We start from the raw sequence: 16,974 nt of genomic DNA, 5'->3' as shown, positions 1-16,974 counted from the left end.
TTTAAATTGAATCTCTGAGCCTGATTGGGGTGGGGGGATGGTAAGGGGCAGGGAGGCCGGATCTGTGGCCATGTTATATCAGTCCCTTTCCTAAAAACCGGCTGGTTAAAGTGATTTTGATTTAATCCCAGTTACCGATTGGATGGGGATATCGCTTTATGCTCACCATGTCTTTGCAAATAACAGAGTACCAATGCTACACACTTCTAATGCAGTGAATTTTAATTTACTTTATTTGTTAAGGATTCTGCATCTTCATGGGTGACTCTGTTTGATTCCAATTTAGGGACTTTAACCATGAAAATTTCTCTCTCATCAGAGATATGTGCACACTGGAGTGATTTACGCATTTGCAGGTCATGTATGGTAGTTGGTGCATTGGGCTCAGAATATTGCCCTAGGGGCACAACGTTTTAGTTGTATGGGGACAATCATGTAAATCGGTTTCCTTGCTGTTACTATCCCTATATGTCACCCCTCTCTGGGCTGTCATTGGCTGAAGATCTCTGCCTTCTATATTGACGTGTTATTTGTGCGGATTAGCAAGGTTAGTAGATGGGACAGGGCAAGAGACATGATGGCTACGCTTACAAGCCCTGGTAGCGGGCCCTAAAGGGCATAAGTCTCCCTGATTGATGAGGACCATGAGCAGGGAAAGCAGCGTCGCTATCCTGCAAGTATCCTACTGGCTGCACAGATTTTCTAGTGCCTAGATGAACCACAGCATCCATTAGTTTGGTAACCATAGATTTTAGGTCCTGAATTTCAGACTTCAATTGCAAAGATTGGATGTCTGATACCCCAAAATTGATATCCGTACATGAAAACTAGATCTGTGCACTCAAAACAGGATGTTTTGCAGTGAATATATGTCTGAGGAAGACATCATTTTGTATAAATCTGCCCTGCCTAACTTAGACATTGGAAGACATTGCCAGTGTTCAGCATCTGATCTAAATTGATTGGCTGGACTCGTGGAATATATGGTGTTTATGGTCCAAATCCGGTGTCTAGTTTGTGAGAAGAAGCACCGTGGACTTCTCCCAAATAATACTGTTGCCCAAGTTTTCAGAGCACCAACAACATTTTCAAGATTTTTTATTTACTTTTCGTCGTCTCTAAAGGTACAGAAATATTTCATCAGCATACTGTCTGTACTCTCAAGAGGTCGGATCAATCCCTAATTGCAGTTACCGGGTGCAAGTTTAAATCATATGATGGTAGAGCCTTCAAAATAGCTGGACCAACATTCTCAGTAAAGCTATACAATTGGCAGATATTTTGTTTTGAATTCACACAGTCCGTGGAAATAAAGCTACCGAAAAGTGCATCTGAGAGCAGTGGTTTGCCACACCAGGTAGCAAAAGTATTCCAGTAACCAAACTCTACAGTTAAGCAAAAAAGTGATTATAATATCATTGCTGGATAAAAAAAATATAGGAAATTATTGTCCATTGCTTCAAGGCGAGATTGTGATTGATGTTCTCACTCCTCTCACAGAGAAATACAAAGGTCCTACCTGCTAATCTCTGCATATAGTCAGTGCTTGGAGTTTTAATACGTTTTACATGTGGCACAGCAGTTTATTTCTGCATCTTAGTTTGGGTGGTTTAGGGGCTTGCCAGTTCTGGACTTCTTCCAGGCTGTGATGTCAGCGGTTTATGGAACACTGCCTTTGACAGCCTAATCTGAGTCAATTTATGAGATCTTCTCCCCTTTGGGGGTGGAGGGAGGGGATATTGTTGTGATATCTAGTCAAATATGTTCCAACTGCTATTGATCAATTGAACCAGTCATTGGTTGTGCTTTTTTACACTGTAAAAGCATCTGTCTAGTAACCTGGTGGAGGCTGCTTAAAGTATAATCTTTCCTCCTCCACGGCAACCAGTTTGCCACATGAATAAATGGCCTATATGAATATACCATGCCTCGTAATAGTCGTTTTGTGGGTTGGGTCAAAGGAATCACACTACATTAATTTCTAGTTACAAAACCTAAACGAAGCCATCTAATAAAAGTAAACTAGTCCTCTTACCCATTCTTTCATAATCAGTAATCATGTAATTTCCTTGAGATCTGAAAAGAGGAGAAGTAATTGTGGCATGGAGGTGGGAGCTGGAAGTGCACAGCTGCAATAGTACTGTGGGGTCCCTTTTAGATGTAGCGGCAATAGTGGTAGAGTTGAGTGAGCTGAAAGGAACTTGATTTGTAGTTTTGGGGTAGTGGATTAAAGTGGACAATTAGTGATATCGAGCAGGTAAAGGATTACTAATGGTTGAAAGTGCTGTGGGAGCATTAAGAGGATGGTCACTTGTGAGCCTCCATCAGATATTTTAACCGTTGGGTACAGTTTAGAAATATCAGATAATCTTTAAAATGGGGCACAGGGCTGAGAGTTTTCTTGTCTCCTACATTTCGCCTGTTGCGCTGTTTGGGTCTGCTCAAAGGAGGTGAACTGTACATGTTACTCGTTGATCTCCTCTACACGATATAGTCTTGGTTTTCAGGCTGTTATTCCTTGCATCATATTATTCCAGATACTACACCAGAGCAGATGCAGAACATGCCATGAGGTTCCTCAATGGCACTCGAATGGATGACCGCATAATCCGAACAGACTGGGATGTAGGTTTCAAAGAGGGTCGCCAGTACGGCAGAGGGAAGACTGGTGGACAGGTAGGTTTATACCTTTTTAAAACGGTTTTGTGAGGGGAGTTGTCTCGTCAAGCATGGAGTGAGACGAACGCTGCGGGAGCTCCGGTCCGCCGCTGCCTTTCAAAGCTTTTTTTGTAGTACAAGAGCTTTCTCAGCGGCGTAGCTTGGAGCGCTTGTGTACCGAGGGGGCTGGGGGGGTGGGGGGAGGAGACCCAGAAATCCCTGGCCCGTCTATCCGGTGCCTCAGACTGCTGGTGGAGGTGCCTGTCGGGGCTTGGGTGTTTCGGCCCGGGCTTTCGTGTTGTGGCCTGGGCGGAGCGCCTGAAGCCTCCATCTTCTGCCCTTCAGGACACGAGCCATCCCGGGCGGGGAGGCTTCCTCCACTCCTCTTCGTGCCTTCCCTGGGGGCCTCACCTCGTGTCCACGGGCCCGGCACAGAGGTCCAGCGGCAGGACCCCATTTTTTGGAGGAGCAGTGGGGGTGTTACCTCTGGACCGAGGAGAGGGCCGCCATCTTGGGCATTGTAATGCGGCGATCACCCACGAGCCTCAGATCACCGGACTGCTGTTCCGCCTCCACCCGGTGCTGCCGCTTCCTGCGCCTGGCACACGCTCCCTGGTCTGCTGGTGTCTTTGGCGGGAAGGCAGGCTTTGGGAGCCCGCAGCCGCCATTTTGCACCTCTTGGATCCCAACGAGCTCCTTGGGGCCTGCTGCACACCCTAGGAGGCGCTTTGGGGGGCCCTGCTTATCCCCCTGGGTCCCATAGCAGGGTTCTGGTGACTCAGGCCCTTCCTGCGGGCGCACAGGGGGTGCGTCCTCCGGAGACCTTTTCGGGACCAACCATAGTGCCTCTCGACAAGGAGAGGAGGAACGGGCTTCAGAGCCTCTGGCGGACTTCTCGACGCGACGCCAGCTCCCTGGAGACACTGCACGCCTGCCCTGTGGTGAATGGCGCCTCGCGCCGTATTCCTCTTATCTGCCCTATATTGTCTCCCTGCTGCTGACCCACGCCACACACGGACCTTGGCCTGACTTTGGAGCGCCCTGGTGCCCCCCACTTGAAGACCTGCTGACGGATTCCTCCTATCTGCCCTATATTGTCTCCCTGCTGCTGACCCACGCCACACACGGACCTTGGTCTGACTTTGGGGGCGCCCTGGTGCCCCCCACTTGAAGACCTGCTGACGGTGATTACCCCGGTCCCCACCCGCACCTGGGATGCTGATCCTCTGCCCTTGCCTGGGCGACAACGAGATGTTGAGGGCGATTGATTTGTCTTTGACTTTGAACCCTGAGGCAAGCGCAAAGCTATGGAGCTCTACGAAGAGTGCACGAAGGGAGGGGACCGGGTCGGTGATGGAGAGCAGGATGTCATCGGCGTAAAGGCTAATCTTATGAACGTCAGCTCCAAACCTAATGCCCTTAATAAGTGCCTGCTGTCTGATTCTCTGTGCCAGGGGTTCCATGTATAGGGCGAACAGGATCGGAGAGAGAGGGCATCCCTGCCTAGTCCCTCTGCCGATCTGAAAGCGGGGGGGAAGTGCAGCCATTAACGCGCACCACGGCGTTGGGTTGATTATAGCAGTTCAAGATACGAGTGCAGAGTGTGTCGTAGGACCTGCTCCAAGTATGGCCAGTGTACTCTGTCGAATGCTTTTTCAGCATCGATGGTGAGCAACATGCAGCCTGGCCTTGTCCGCGACCCAGCTTCAATGAGATGCACCACACGTTTAGTGTTGTCGCTGGTCTGGCGCTGGGGGATAAACCCTGCCTGATCAGGTTCTATTAATTGTTGCATGTATGGCGCGAGCCGGCTGGCTGGTATACCCGTGTAGAGCTTAAAGTCTATGTTCAGTAATGAAATCGGCCGGTAGGAGCCACAACGGGTTTTATCCTTGCCAGGCGTGGGGATCACCGAGATTGATGCCTCCAGGAGGTCTGCGGGGGTCGCGCCCGGCTGGTCGAAGGAGTTGAACAGGTCCCGTAGGATGGGGGCAAGTTGGTGGCAAAATATCTTGTAAAATATGGCCGCATACCCATCCGGGCCACGGGACTTCCCGGTCTTAAGGTGAGAAATTGCCGATATAATCTCTTCCAGTGCGATAGGCCTATCTAGGAACTCCGCCTGAGCCGAGTTTAGTGACGGTAGCCCAGCTTCGCCAAGGTACGTCTGGCCCACCTGAAGGTCTAGGGTGTCCCCCGCGTATAAGGATTGATAAAACACCCCAAAAGTCTCTGCTATGTCGGCATCTTCTGTGACTAAGTCACCCCTCTCTGTTTGAAGGGATTGTACTCCCTGTCTTGCGCATTGCTCCCGTAGTTTGGACGCTAAGATTCGCCCACAGCGGTCTTCCCCGGTGTAGTATGCGTGTCGGAGGCGTAACACTGCATAGTCCGCCACATCCTGGTCGAGAGCGGCCAGCATTTTCCGCTCGTCGCAAAGCTGACGCCAGGCTCTTCTCGCGGTGCGCTGGTGCAGTTGCTCTAGTTCCACCACTCGTTGTGTGAGTTCCGCACGTTTCTGTTCCCTCTCCTTATTGTTGGCTATGGCCACCGAGATGAACTCACCTCTTAGGACCACCTTCAAGGCCGACCATTGGGTCGCCTGTGTGGTATCTGTGTTATCGTTGTAGGTCAAGAATTACGTGATGGCGCCTTTGATCCGCTCTACTGTCGTGGGGGAGCAAAGAAGGGACTCCCGAAGGCGCCAGTGCCGGCATGGAGCCGGCATCGTCTGCATAAGAAAGGTGGCCGTTACCGGTGAGTGATCCGATAGCGAGGCCGGGTATATCTCCACCTCCCGCGCCAGCGCGACCAATGGGGATGTGCCAAGGAAATAATCTAGCCTGCCGTATGTTCTATGGGCCCCTGAATGATAGGTGTAGGCCGTGTCTCGCGGGTGAAAGTGTCGCCATAAATCGGTGAGATCTAGTTCTCGGAGATATGCGTGACCTGACTTGGAAAGGGAGCCCACCTGTCCTGAACGTTGGGCAGAGCGGTCAGCAGTGTTGTGGGAAACCAAATTGAGGTCTCCCCCAATCAGCAGGTGCCGCTCTGTGTTGGCTGTTGCCGCTGTCAGGGCTGAACGAAGGAACTCTTCCTGCTTCTCATTGGGGGAATAGACCGAGCCTATCAGGAATGTTACGCCTGCTATCAGAAAACGATATATTAACTGTCGCCCCTTTAGTTCCGTCTCTTTTTGAAGTACCTTGCCCTTAAAGGATTTGGATATCAGTATTGCCACTATAGCTACCTTTTTAGAGGCGGAGGAGAAAAGCTGTATGGGGAAGGCCCGAGACTTCAGCCTGTGGTGGACCCTGGGTAGAAGGTGCGTCTCTTGGAGGAGGCAGATGTCAGCAGTAGAGTGTTCCAGCTGGTACAGGACTGCTCTGCGCTTGATAGGGTTGTTTAGTCCCCGTACATTCAGAGAAAGTACTGTGAGTCTAGTGTGCGTCATTGGTCCACAGGGTGTGTGTTAAGGCAGTGGAGTGCGCGCTTAAAGTCTGATATATAGGAAAATAAAAGGGACAAAAGCCCCGGTGGACAGAAGGAACCCTCCCTGCACAACTCCCCACCACCCCCCTCCCTTGGCACTGCAGCCCTTCCCTCCCACCCAACAAGCCCCCAACAGCCCCCCAACAGTCCCCCCCTCTTCCCCCCTTCCCCCGAACCCCCCCTCCCCTGGTTAAACTGAAAAACCCTGTAGCATGCATAGTTTCAGACCTGCCTCGTGGTGAGCAAGTCTGTGGTGGTTACCTGGATGGACGCCTGGCTCCATCGCTTCCGTCGGTCCCCCCCTCCCGGACCAGTAATATGAGTAGTGCTTAGGCGATCTCCCCCTGGAGAACATATCACTCTGTGGGTGCGGTGTCTTTAGCCACCACTGTGACGGCATTATCCATCTCCTCCTTGATGGTGCGTGCGTCCGGTTTTGATTTTGCTCCCGACGACCGCCTCCGCGTCACCTGCTGCCAGCCATCTCTGGGCGGTCGCCCGGACCGTGGTGGTGATGCGGTCTCTTCTTGTTGAGTGATGCCCAGCACGTCACATGTCTCTTGAAGTGAGCGGAGTTGATGTAGGGTGCCATTCCATCTGAAAATAAGTCTGAAGGGGTGTCCCCATGCATATGGCGTTTCCTTGTCTCGCAGAAAATCCGTGGCCACCTTGAAGGACTTGCGTTTTTGGAGGGTGATCGCTGATAGGTCCTGGAAGAGGGCAACCTGTTGTCCCCGGAACTGAAGGGAATGCTGCTGCCGTGCTTCCCTGAGAATGCGTTCTTTAAGTGTGTAGTCCAGTAGGAAGGCCTGCATGTCCGGAGGTGGTGCCGCCGCACGCCGTGGTTTGCCTACTCTGTGGGCTCTGTCTATTTTGGTGGGAAAGCCTACCGGCTCGTCCAGGATATCCCTGAACAGGGCCTGAAGTACCCCGTGATGTCGGTGCCTTCTTCTTTGAGTGGAACGCCGAGACCTGTTTTCCAGGTCTTCGGCGTGTGCCTGGAGGTCGAGTTGTTGATCCTTCAGCCTGATCACCTCTTGCTGCAGTTACGCCAGCTACTCGTCTCTCGCGTGTGCGGTTTCTTCCATTCTGGGTAATCTCTCCCCTAGGCCATCTACGTCTCTCCTGATTTCCCGGACTTCACCTGCTACTTCTTGTTTCAATGTTTGGAAATCCTCCCTGAGCGATTTAAAGAGCTTCTAAGAAAGATCTGGTTATGGACACTTCTCCTTCGCTTGCCTTTTGCTGAGTCTTGGCTGTACCCGGGGAAGAGTGACCTTTATCTGCTTTCGGGAGTCCTTTGCCCAGCATCTCCGGCAGGGTGCGCTCACTTTTCTTCCCTCTTTTTCCAGCCATGTTCTTGTCCACGGTGTGGGCTGCGTGCTTGCCCTCTAGATCGTCGCACACCAGGGGCCTTCCTGATAAGCGAGGCGGTGTGGGCTTGTCCCGGTTATCGGGAAGCTAGGCGCAACCCGCCGCTCCACCCAAAACTCCGGCGGTGCAATGGGCCCCGCAATGCCTCGTTCTTCCTGTGTGCGTGGGCTGGCTCCCGGGCTTCCGGTGTCCGCTCCTCGGGCCTCCGTGCCCCTCCCAGGGTGGTCCCTTTCGTGTGGCACTCGGTGGCTATAGGCGCCGGATGCGATGCGTTCTCGATGGCTGCGGCCCGACCGTTGTGGTGCGATCTGTCATGCCCTTGGGTCTGCTGCGCTTCAAGCTTTGTGGGCCGTCGGAGATGCCAGTCTCAGGTTGGTGTCAGCGCTGGGCAGGGGGCGGGGGTCCGGTGCAGGTCGATTGTTACAGTACCGCTCCCCCCTCCGCTCCTCACCTGCACTGCCGCCGAGGGACCTAGCATTTAGGTAGGGGCCCGGTTCTGGGAAGGCTTCCCGGGTCCGACTCTAGATTCGCGCCTTTCTTCTCGGGCCCCCGCTGGTCAGGACCTGCCTCAAGGGGGCACTCTGGTTTACTGCCTCCTCCTGTGTGCTTCGGCGGGGGGGCATGCAGGGTTCTCCTCTCCATCCTGCCGGTGACCTTGGCCTCTGAAACGACAAACACTCACTTGTCAGCCCTTTGCTGTGGAGTGCCCTGCTCCACTACACAGCGGTTGCCTTCACTGAATTTGGGAGGTGGCACTCGGCCTCCTGCTATACCCTCCTGCCCTGGCTTTCCATTCGGCTCCTGGGTGCTGGGGAGGGTGGTCATGCCACGATCTAAGGTGGGGGAAGGACACAGCTGCACCTCTAAAAGATGATCCAGTGACGGCCATGTGGAATAAATCTGGTCCTCCCTCTGCTGCAGCTATGGCTTTTTCGACAGGGGCCCCCCTGACCCTATTACTCAGTCCTTCATGGTCAATTTTCTACAAGAACCCAAATCTGAAATTGGCTCCCTCTGAACTGAAGTCCTGCATCAAGGAGCTCAGAAGAGACGTCACGGAACTTGGTGGGAGGGTGGACGACCTTGAAAAAACGGTTGACGCCCGCACGGAGGATCAAGAGCAACTGTGGCAACAACTGGCTCATCGAGCTCCAAATTAAGCAGGAGGACTTAGAGAACCGAAACCGCCGTAACAATCTGCGCCTGAGGGGGGTCCCAGCAGGGGCAGAGGGCTCTGACATCATGATTTTTGTTGCTGATCTCCTCCACAAAATCAGGGGGGACGATGATCCCTCTCTGCCCGCACTGAATCGAGCCCACCGTGTGTCTGGAACTACTGGTCGCTCCAGTCTGGTCCCCGATACACTGCCCAGGCTTCACTTCTTCACTGAAAAGGAGGCTATCTTAAAGGCAGAGTGTTCCAAGTCAGAGTTATCCTAAAAGGGCTCTCCTATACAGCTATTCCAGGAGCTTGCTCTGACCACGCTTCGGCGTCGCAGAGACAACAAAAACCTGTAACCGACAAACTTTGAGAACTGGGTGTCAAATATCAGTGGGGTCCCACTTTCACGCTCTTTTAATGGGAATCAAAGTGCCTGATGCTACAATCCTTTCAGGAGGCCTCCCAACTGCTTCACCTCCCGACCACTTCCCCACCGTCCAGCCATTTACGACTGCCTCCCTTGGGTCGAGAGCCTGCAAAGCCACAGTGGGCTAGAGTGTTTAAACCGCGGCACCAGTCTAGGCAGGGGGGAAATCTCCTCTTCCCTGGCCAAGGAGGACATCATCCAAGATTTTCGCTCTTTGGACGGCGGGCGGTCCCCCCACCTGCACTCCGCGTAAAGAGAGCTGATCATCTGGGACCGCTCCCCTCCTATTCCTCGGAGAGTGACCTCTCTGGGATGGCTTGTGCCATTGAGCCTAGCTTGCTCCTGGACTGGAATAGGTCATGTTGGCCATGTTGGCCGTTGTTCAGTTTGCATATTCTACTTCTCTTTTCTCTCTCTCCCCCTTCTCTTTTCTCCTTCTCTTTTCTTATCTCTCTGGAGGGAGGGGGGACTTTGCTACTATGGTTATGCCATTCATCGATCAAGGGCTATTACTTGCTGTGTTGACCCCCCCACCACACACACACACCTTACGCTGGGCATTGTGAATTCTCCTTGCTGCACTTGCTGTCTATGGGGTATGCCAGGGGAGGCTGTATGGCGCTTCGTTGCAACCTATTCTCCCTATCCATGATGGCACCTGTGCGTAGTCTGCCTTTGTCATGACTTCTGTACCCTGTTAGAAACTTTTCTCCCTTAATGTAAAAGGTCTTAACTCCCCTCAACAAGCGCTGCCTGATCTGTTGTTATCTAATACAACTGATCCCAGACATTATCTTCCTACAGAAGACCCATCTGTTGAAGGCGGACGTTCCCCGCATGGCTCACCCTCGATATCCCTCCAATACTTGGCATCTGCACCTATCAAACTGGCTGGGGTGGCTATTCTCTGCAGGACAGGTATCCAACAGGGGGGGGGTCCAAGAGTGATCTGTGGTATAGATGATAGATTCATTAAATTGGTGGTCAAGATTGGGCAACGGGCATTCACACTTTGCAACATTTATGCTCCTAATCAAGCGCTGGGCTACTTCATTAGGGAACTCCTACAGGAACAGATAACACATGATGATCGTCACCTTATTCTGGGTAGAGGGGATTTTAACCTGGTCTGGGACGCGAGTCTGGACCGCAGCGATGGCTTGTTTCAGGGGGCGGGGGCCCTGTTCTCTTCTTTGAAAAAGCGCCTTACTAAACTTGGCTTAAGACATTTGGCCCTACCACTCCCCAGCCGCACAAGACTATTCCTACTATTCACATTTCCACCGTTCCTACTCTCTCATCGATTATGTATTTGTTTCGCTCTCCCAGATAAGTGAAGCCCTTTTGGCGCCTCTGTCCGATATTTCCATCACGGATCATGCACGTGTGGAGCTTCTGTTGCAGGATCATTCATCTCATTCACGTCGCCCCTCCCCCCGCTTGCGACTCCCTCCTCAGGTTCTTTGAGACCCCGTGGATGTATCAGAGCTCCGATAAGCTATCGCATCCTGTTTCTTATCTAATGACCTCCCCTAAACTCCCTTCCTCATGGTCTTCGACGCTTTTAAGGGCACGATCAGGGGCCGTATCACCTCTGTTGCTATAGCTCGGGCTCGGGCAGCCCGCCTCTTTGGGACAATCTATCTCGTAACACAAAAATGCTCGAGACTGGATCAGGAACGCCCTCTTGCCCTTCACAAGCGACGCCTGGCTATGCTCCGCAGCCAGCTACGGGCCCATAGAACCAATAAAGCAAAGGTATTATAAAGGGGGGGATAAAGTGGGAGCGGTCCTGGCCCGTCGCCTCCAGAAACGGGATGCAAAAGCGTACATCGCTAAAAAAAAAATGGTTGACGGCACATGGGCTACCACTGAAGCCACTAAACTGAAAGCCTTCCACAAATACTACTCATCCCTTTATACAAGGGATCCACCCAATCCGGATCAGATTCAGGCAGTACTGGGGGCACGCACCAGGTCCCCGATAAGCCGACACCATGCACAACTCCTTGAAGACCCACTTACCCAAGAGGAACTTACAGGTGCCCTAAAAGACGTCCCTTTCAGTAAATCTACGAGCCCAGACAGCCTCCCGGTCTCTCTTTTTTTCCGCAGCTTAAGGATCCTCTGCTTTGCCTTTTAACTCTTTCTCAGATTCTGGGGGGGGCTCCGCTTCATGACAATGACCAAAAGCGCACTGCTTCCCAAACCAGGAAAGGATCCCACACTATGTTCCTCTTTCTGCCCCATTGTGCTCTTAAACACAGGCCTTAAACTATATACCAAAATACTGGCCAAACTACTCGATCCGCACCTACCCGGGCTTATCGAGCCGGATTAGGTTGGTTTCATCCGTCACCGGCAGCAAGCTGACAATGTGCGGTACATTGCTCAGTTAGTCTGGAAGGCCCACCAATGGAATATACCCGCATGCTTGTTGTCACTTGATGCTGAAAAAGCATTCGACCGGGTTGATTGGGTCTTTCTCTGGGCTATTCTGCATAAAATAGGGTTGGGACCTCGGATGATTAATAGGATCATGGCCCCCTACCTCTCACCTCCAGCCTAGGTATGGGTTAACTGCCAACTTACGAGTCCTATCTCTGTTCCATTCATAGGGGCACCAGCCAGGGCTGTGCTCTCTCCCCCCTATTATTTGCTTTTGTGGTAGAGCCCCTCGCCGTCCTAATACGGCAGTCTTCTGACATTAGCCTTGTTTGCGGACGACCTCCCCCTCACGCTGTCCCGCCCACGAACCTCTCTGCCCGCCCTTCATAGGCTTCTTCAGTCATTCAAACAGGTTTCTAGCCTCAACATTAACCACGCTAAATCATGGGCCTTGAACTTAACAATCACTGAGTCAGAGATCCCTGTGCTCCAGTCTCTCATCCCATATCAATGCGCTTCCCATTCCATCCGGTACCTGGGGCTCAATTTGACTCCCAATCTCAACACTTGGTCACAAGCCAATTGGCAAGAATGTAAAAAGGCCGTTCAAGAGGATCTGCGGGCCTGGAAGTCTCTCCCCCTTTCCTGGCTGGGTCTCTTGAATACAGTCAAAATGTCGGTACTACCGAAAATAATATATTTATTCCAGACCCTACCCACACCTTTCCCGCAGCACCAGATTCAGAATCTTCAGCGTGAACTCGCTAATTTCATTTGGGGAGGGCATCGACCACGCTTTTCCAACAAGATACTTCTGCTGCCACGAGACGGGTAGGTGGGTGGGCTTGTCCCAACCTAATCGAGTACTATTGGGCTTCTCACCTTCATTTCATTTCTGAATGGAAGGCATGGGAGAGCGAGAAGGTCTTGTTTCAAATGGATAGGGCGGCGACCTCTGCAGACCCATATGGGATTTTGCCTGGCTCCCACGGGAGGCTCTGTCACGCAGCACCTATATGGCCATCCCAACAAAAACTGTGCTCGATATCTGGGATAAGTTAGCGTTGTCCAGGGGGCTTACTTCTTTTCCATCTCCTCACACCCCTATTGCACGCAATCCACATTTCCCGCCTGCCTCACACCCACATTCTTTCTCGGCCTGGTCAGACCGGGGTGCCGGACACTCCGGGACCTTTTCAAGGGGGACTCCTTTAAATCCTTTGAACAATCCAAACGGGACTTTCAGCTTTCCGACGGGGCTCAGTCACAGTATCTTCAAATCCGGCACTGGATCCAGCTGTCATCCTCTGCTCAGGGAGCCACCCACCCTTTTACCCCTTTCGAACAGCTGGTGTGCTCCTTTGACAACTTGTGACAAACACACCCAGGCAAAATACAAGATCTGGCAATGTCAGAATAGAAAGAGTAGCAAGGCACTGAGGTAGCACAAAAGATTTGGTTTAATTAATTTGATAAAATTATCATGAAAGCATTCATTGATATATTGTTCTAATTTAATTTAAAAAAAACTATTAAAAAGTTCTTTAGACAAGTGTGCAAGATACACAAAATATTGATACACTTGATGTCTCAATGATACAGAGAGGAGATGGTTTTCATCTCCCAGTGGTACAAAAAAGAGATGGATTTCATCAATAGTATAATGAACACGTCCCACATGGGTAAACCGTGGGTGTCAATATGTAAATAACAGGGACCCCCTGAAATAGATAAAATTCCTTGGTCACGGTAAAGCAATTTGTGACAAATAAACACACCCGGGCAAAATACAAGATCTGGCAATGTCAGAATAGAAAGAGTAGCAAGGCACTGAGGTAGCACAAAGAGTTTGGTTTAATTAATTTAATAAAATTATCATGAAAACATTCATTGACATATTGTTCTAATTTAATTAAAAAAAAACAATTAAAAAGTTCTTTAGACAAGTGTGCAAGATACACAAAATATTGATACACTTGATGTCTCAATGATACAGAGAGGAGATGGTTTTCATCTCCCAGTGGTACAAAAAAGAGATGGTTTTCATCAATAGCATAATGAACACGTCCCACATGGGTAAACCGTGGGTGTCAATATGTAAATAACAGGGACCCCCTGAAATAGATAAAATTCCTTGGTCAGGGTAAAGCAATTTGTGACAAATAAACACACCCGGGCAAAATACAAGATCTGGCAATGTCAGAATAGAAAGAGTAGCAAGGCACTGAGGTAGCACAAAGGGTTTGGTTTAATTAATTTGATAAAATTATCATGAAAACATTCATTGACATATTGTTCTAATTTAATTAAAAAAAACAATTAAAAAGTTCTTTAGACAAGTGTGCAAGATACACAAAATATTGATACACTTGATGTCTAAATGATACAGAGAAGAGATGGTTTTCATCTCCCAGTGGTACAAAGAAGAGATGGTTTTCATCCGCACCCACATTCTTTCTCGGCCTGGTCGGACCGGGGTGCCGGACACTCCGGGACCTTTTCAAGGGGGACTCCTTTAAATCCTTCGAACAATGCAAACGGGACTTTCAGCTTTCCGACGGGGCTCAGTCACAGTATCTTCAAATCCGGCACTGGGTCCAGCTGTCATCCACTGCTCAGGGAGCCACCCACCCTTTTACCCCTTTCGATCGGCTGGTGTGCTCCTTTGACAACTCCAGGGGTTGATCTTTTGCACATATCACGTCCTTCAACACACTCCCCAGGTTGTCCTACATGCTTACCTGTCTAGGTGGCAGTCCGACACATCTGCTGACATCATGTCTTCACAATGGGACCATTCCGAAGGTCTTCCACAGCGTCTTCCAGAGGAAAACCGCATACAAGGTTATGACGCAATGGTGTTACACCCCCCATATGAGATACTATGGCACTGGAGTTACTCATGGCACGTTTGCAACTCCGAGACACCAACGTTGCCAAACTCTGGTAACCGTTGCTGGACTATTTTTGCAAATTAAATCATGCCTGCAACTTACTCCCCTCTGACGCGGATAGTCTCTGGGGACCCAATAGAGATGCCGACTAATCTTGTCACTATGTGGGGTTGCCTCTGTAAGCAGTCACGCCCCTCCCCTCCATACTTCTTTCCAAGTACAGGGGTTCAGTAATTCGGTGTGGGATGCCATATCCACCACACCTCCACATCACACAGTTTCCCCCTTCAGTTGTAACCCTTCATCATCCACCTCCCTTCTACAAAGTGGGTAACCGTGTCCTCTCCTAGAGCCGTTCTCTGTCCATGATGGCTTAGGGACACATTGCAGCCCTGATTACTAAATTTACATTCGCCGACCTTGGGGGCCGCTGAATGTCGTTCTCCTCCTCCTCCTCTTTCTCTTTGACTTCCTCTCTCTTCTTTTTCCCTCTCTTTCAGTTTCCTGATAATCTTGATGTTTATATTGCTTTTATTTGTATTGTATTCTCAATAAACAGATTTGAAACAAAAAAACTGTTTTGTATATCCGTTTTGTATTTTTTTCCCCTCAGAAACCCCATATTAAGATGCTTAGGCCAGCCTTCCCACAAGAGGATGGCATGAGCCGATACCGCTGCTCAGTCTATAGGTTTTTACGTATTCCATGTTATGGTGCTACGCTTGGAAGTTTTCCATTGGACTTTCAGGGGATATCTAGGCTAATGTTATGGACATGCAGTATGTCTGCTAAAGATTATTTGCAGAGAATGCAGATTTCTCCTTCAAGGATCGCAGGATGACTGCTCAAGCCTTAGGTCTGGAGTAGTCCACGAGTAAAAATCTGTAGTTTCATAGTTACTATAGAAGTGTGCAGTCCCAGCAGCAGGTGTCTTGACCTGTTCAAACATGTCAGCAGATATACTGCTGATGTCAATAAAGGAGTGGATCTAGAAAGTATCAACTGCAGTAGCAAATCCACATCCCCTGTCCTATGCAATCTCTTCCGCCTCTTAAACCCTCTGACTCCTCAACCTCGTCTCATGCCCCCATCGTCTGGTAGTAGGAAATGCCCAGTTCTGTCACAAGTTGGGAGGCGACCATGACTGACCTCCCCTTGATGCCCCTCCTTCAGAGTATGTTTGCTGAATCACAACTCCGAGGCACTGGTCCTTTCCTTACTGGAATAAGAGGCCATCGAAGTGGTGTCCGTGGGAAGAGAGAGGTTTGGGATATTTAGTTTTGTTTTGCAGCATGAATCTTTTCTGGATTCAATTGTTTCTATGTAGTTGTGGGGTTGTGTTTTTTTTTTTTTTTTTTTTTTACGTTGCTGACCATTTGGTAGCATCTCCTTCTCTCTGTGATGTTAGACATATGCCCTGTAAGCCTCTGTGCATGGTCATTCTCTTCATATCCCTTTTTCTGCTGTTGGGTCAGGAAGCAAGAGGAAGATCTCCAGGTTTCTTGATGGACTCTGCTGACAGAATGTCAAACAAAACTCCAAAAAGTTGTGATTTAACCTACAAACTGATGAGGGACTTCAAACATTTGGGTAACACCAATAAAAAAACGACTAATCCAAAAGGTATACCCCTGGGAGAAACCAGACCATGCCTTTGGAAAATGTAAGTGAGATAAAGAATACTCTTTTAGATTCTGCTTAAAGTGATATCATCAGTTTGCACAGAAGGCTTCACATAAGGTCTGTAACGTCTGCCTCCCAAAAGGATCATAACTGGAAGGCTGTGAAGCATGCTGAGTAAGACCCTAAAAGCAAGAGAAACAAACCAAACATGGGCACAATTGCAATGATGCAGGTGCAGCAGGATTCCCTGAGGGACCTCTGCATATCTAGTGACAAGGAGGGCAACACTAAAGAAACAGATTGCACAAGGAGAAGGGTCCAATGTGCATTACACCAGATAACACCTCAAATGTGAAGCCGGTCCGAACCAAGAGCATTGAACTCTAAGTCCATTAAGGATGCATTAACGCTTAAACTCTGTGACTAAACAACTGCAAAAACATCCCCACATGTCCAACCAAAAGGACATCTAGGAGGCAAACCTCCAAGAACCGACTCCGCGCCAAAAAGTATTGAGACGGAGGAAAGGAAAAGGATGCCCATACTGAACAAGTGCTTAAGTTCAAGAAGAAAAAGCAATGCCGCTTTGTCACGCAAGAGATTTCACATCTTAAATAGATCTTTGGAATCAGTCGTAAAGAAGGGCACCCAGCTGGAGCCCCTGACAACACTAGAACCCCACGAGGAAAAGCAGGCGATCTTCTCTGAAGAAGAGGGTCAAGGCGAATATGCGTTTTTCCAGGAGCTCTAAGCCCATGAAGTGTTTGGGAAGACCTCAGCACAGACTCGCCAGAGAAAGGTATCGAATCATATACCTCAAGACCGTTGCTCCCTATTGACTATTGACTTGGTAGTCTACAAGGCTTTCATTAAAAGAGCGACTGTCACAGATTTAAGTGTCTCTGGAGGAACAGGCAAAATCATGTTTTGTACATGTAACATTAATGCCATCCCAT

The 16,974-nt window shown here is 49.9% G+C and overlaps 1 protein-coding gene across 1 annotated transcript in view; it reads left to right on the top strand.

Annotated features, from left to right (window-relative positions):
• LOC147718354 (nuclear cap-binding protein subunit 2-like) overlaps positions 1-16,974 on the top strand; it is an 85,150-nt gene that overhangs the window by 45,903 nt on the left and 22,273 nt on the right. Inside the window, exon 3 of the mRNA XM_086918297.1 lies at positions 2,538-2,676. Coding sequence (XP_086774423.1) covers positions 2,538-2,676 — 139 coding nt within the window. The remainder of the gene's footprint in view (positions 1-2,537; positions 2,677-16,974) is intronic.

The sequence above is a fragment of the Lissotriton vulgaris genome, chromosome 4_1 (assembly GCF_964263255.1).
Source record: "Lissotriton vulgaris chromosome 4_1, aLisVul1.2, whole genome shotgun sequence".
Lineage (NCBI taxonomy): Eukaryota > Metazoa > Chordata > Amphibia > Caudata > Salamandridae > Lissotriton > Lissotriton vulgaris.
This window is presented reverse-complemented; position numbering and strand designations above follow the sequence as displayed.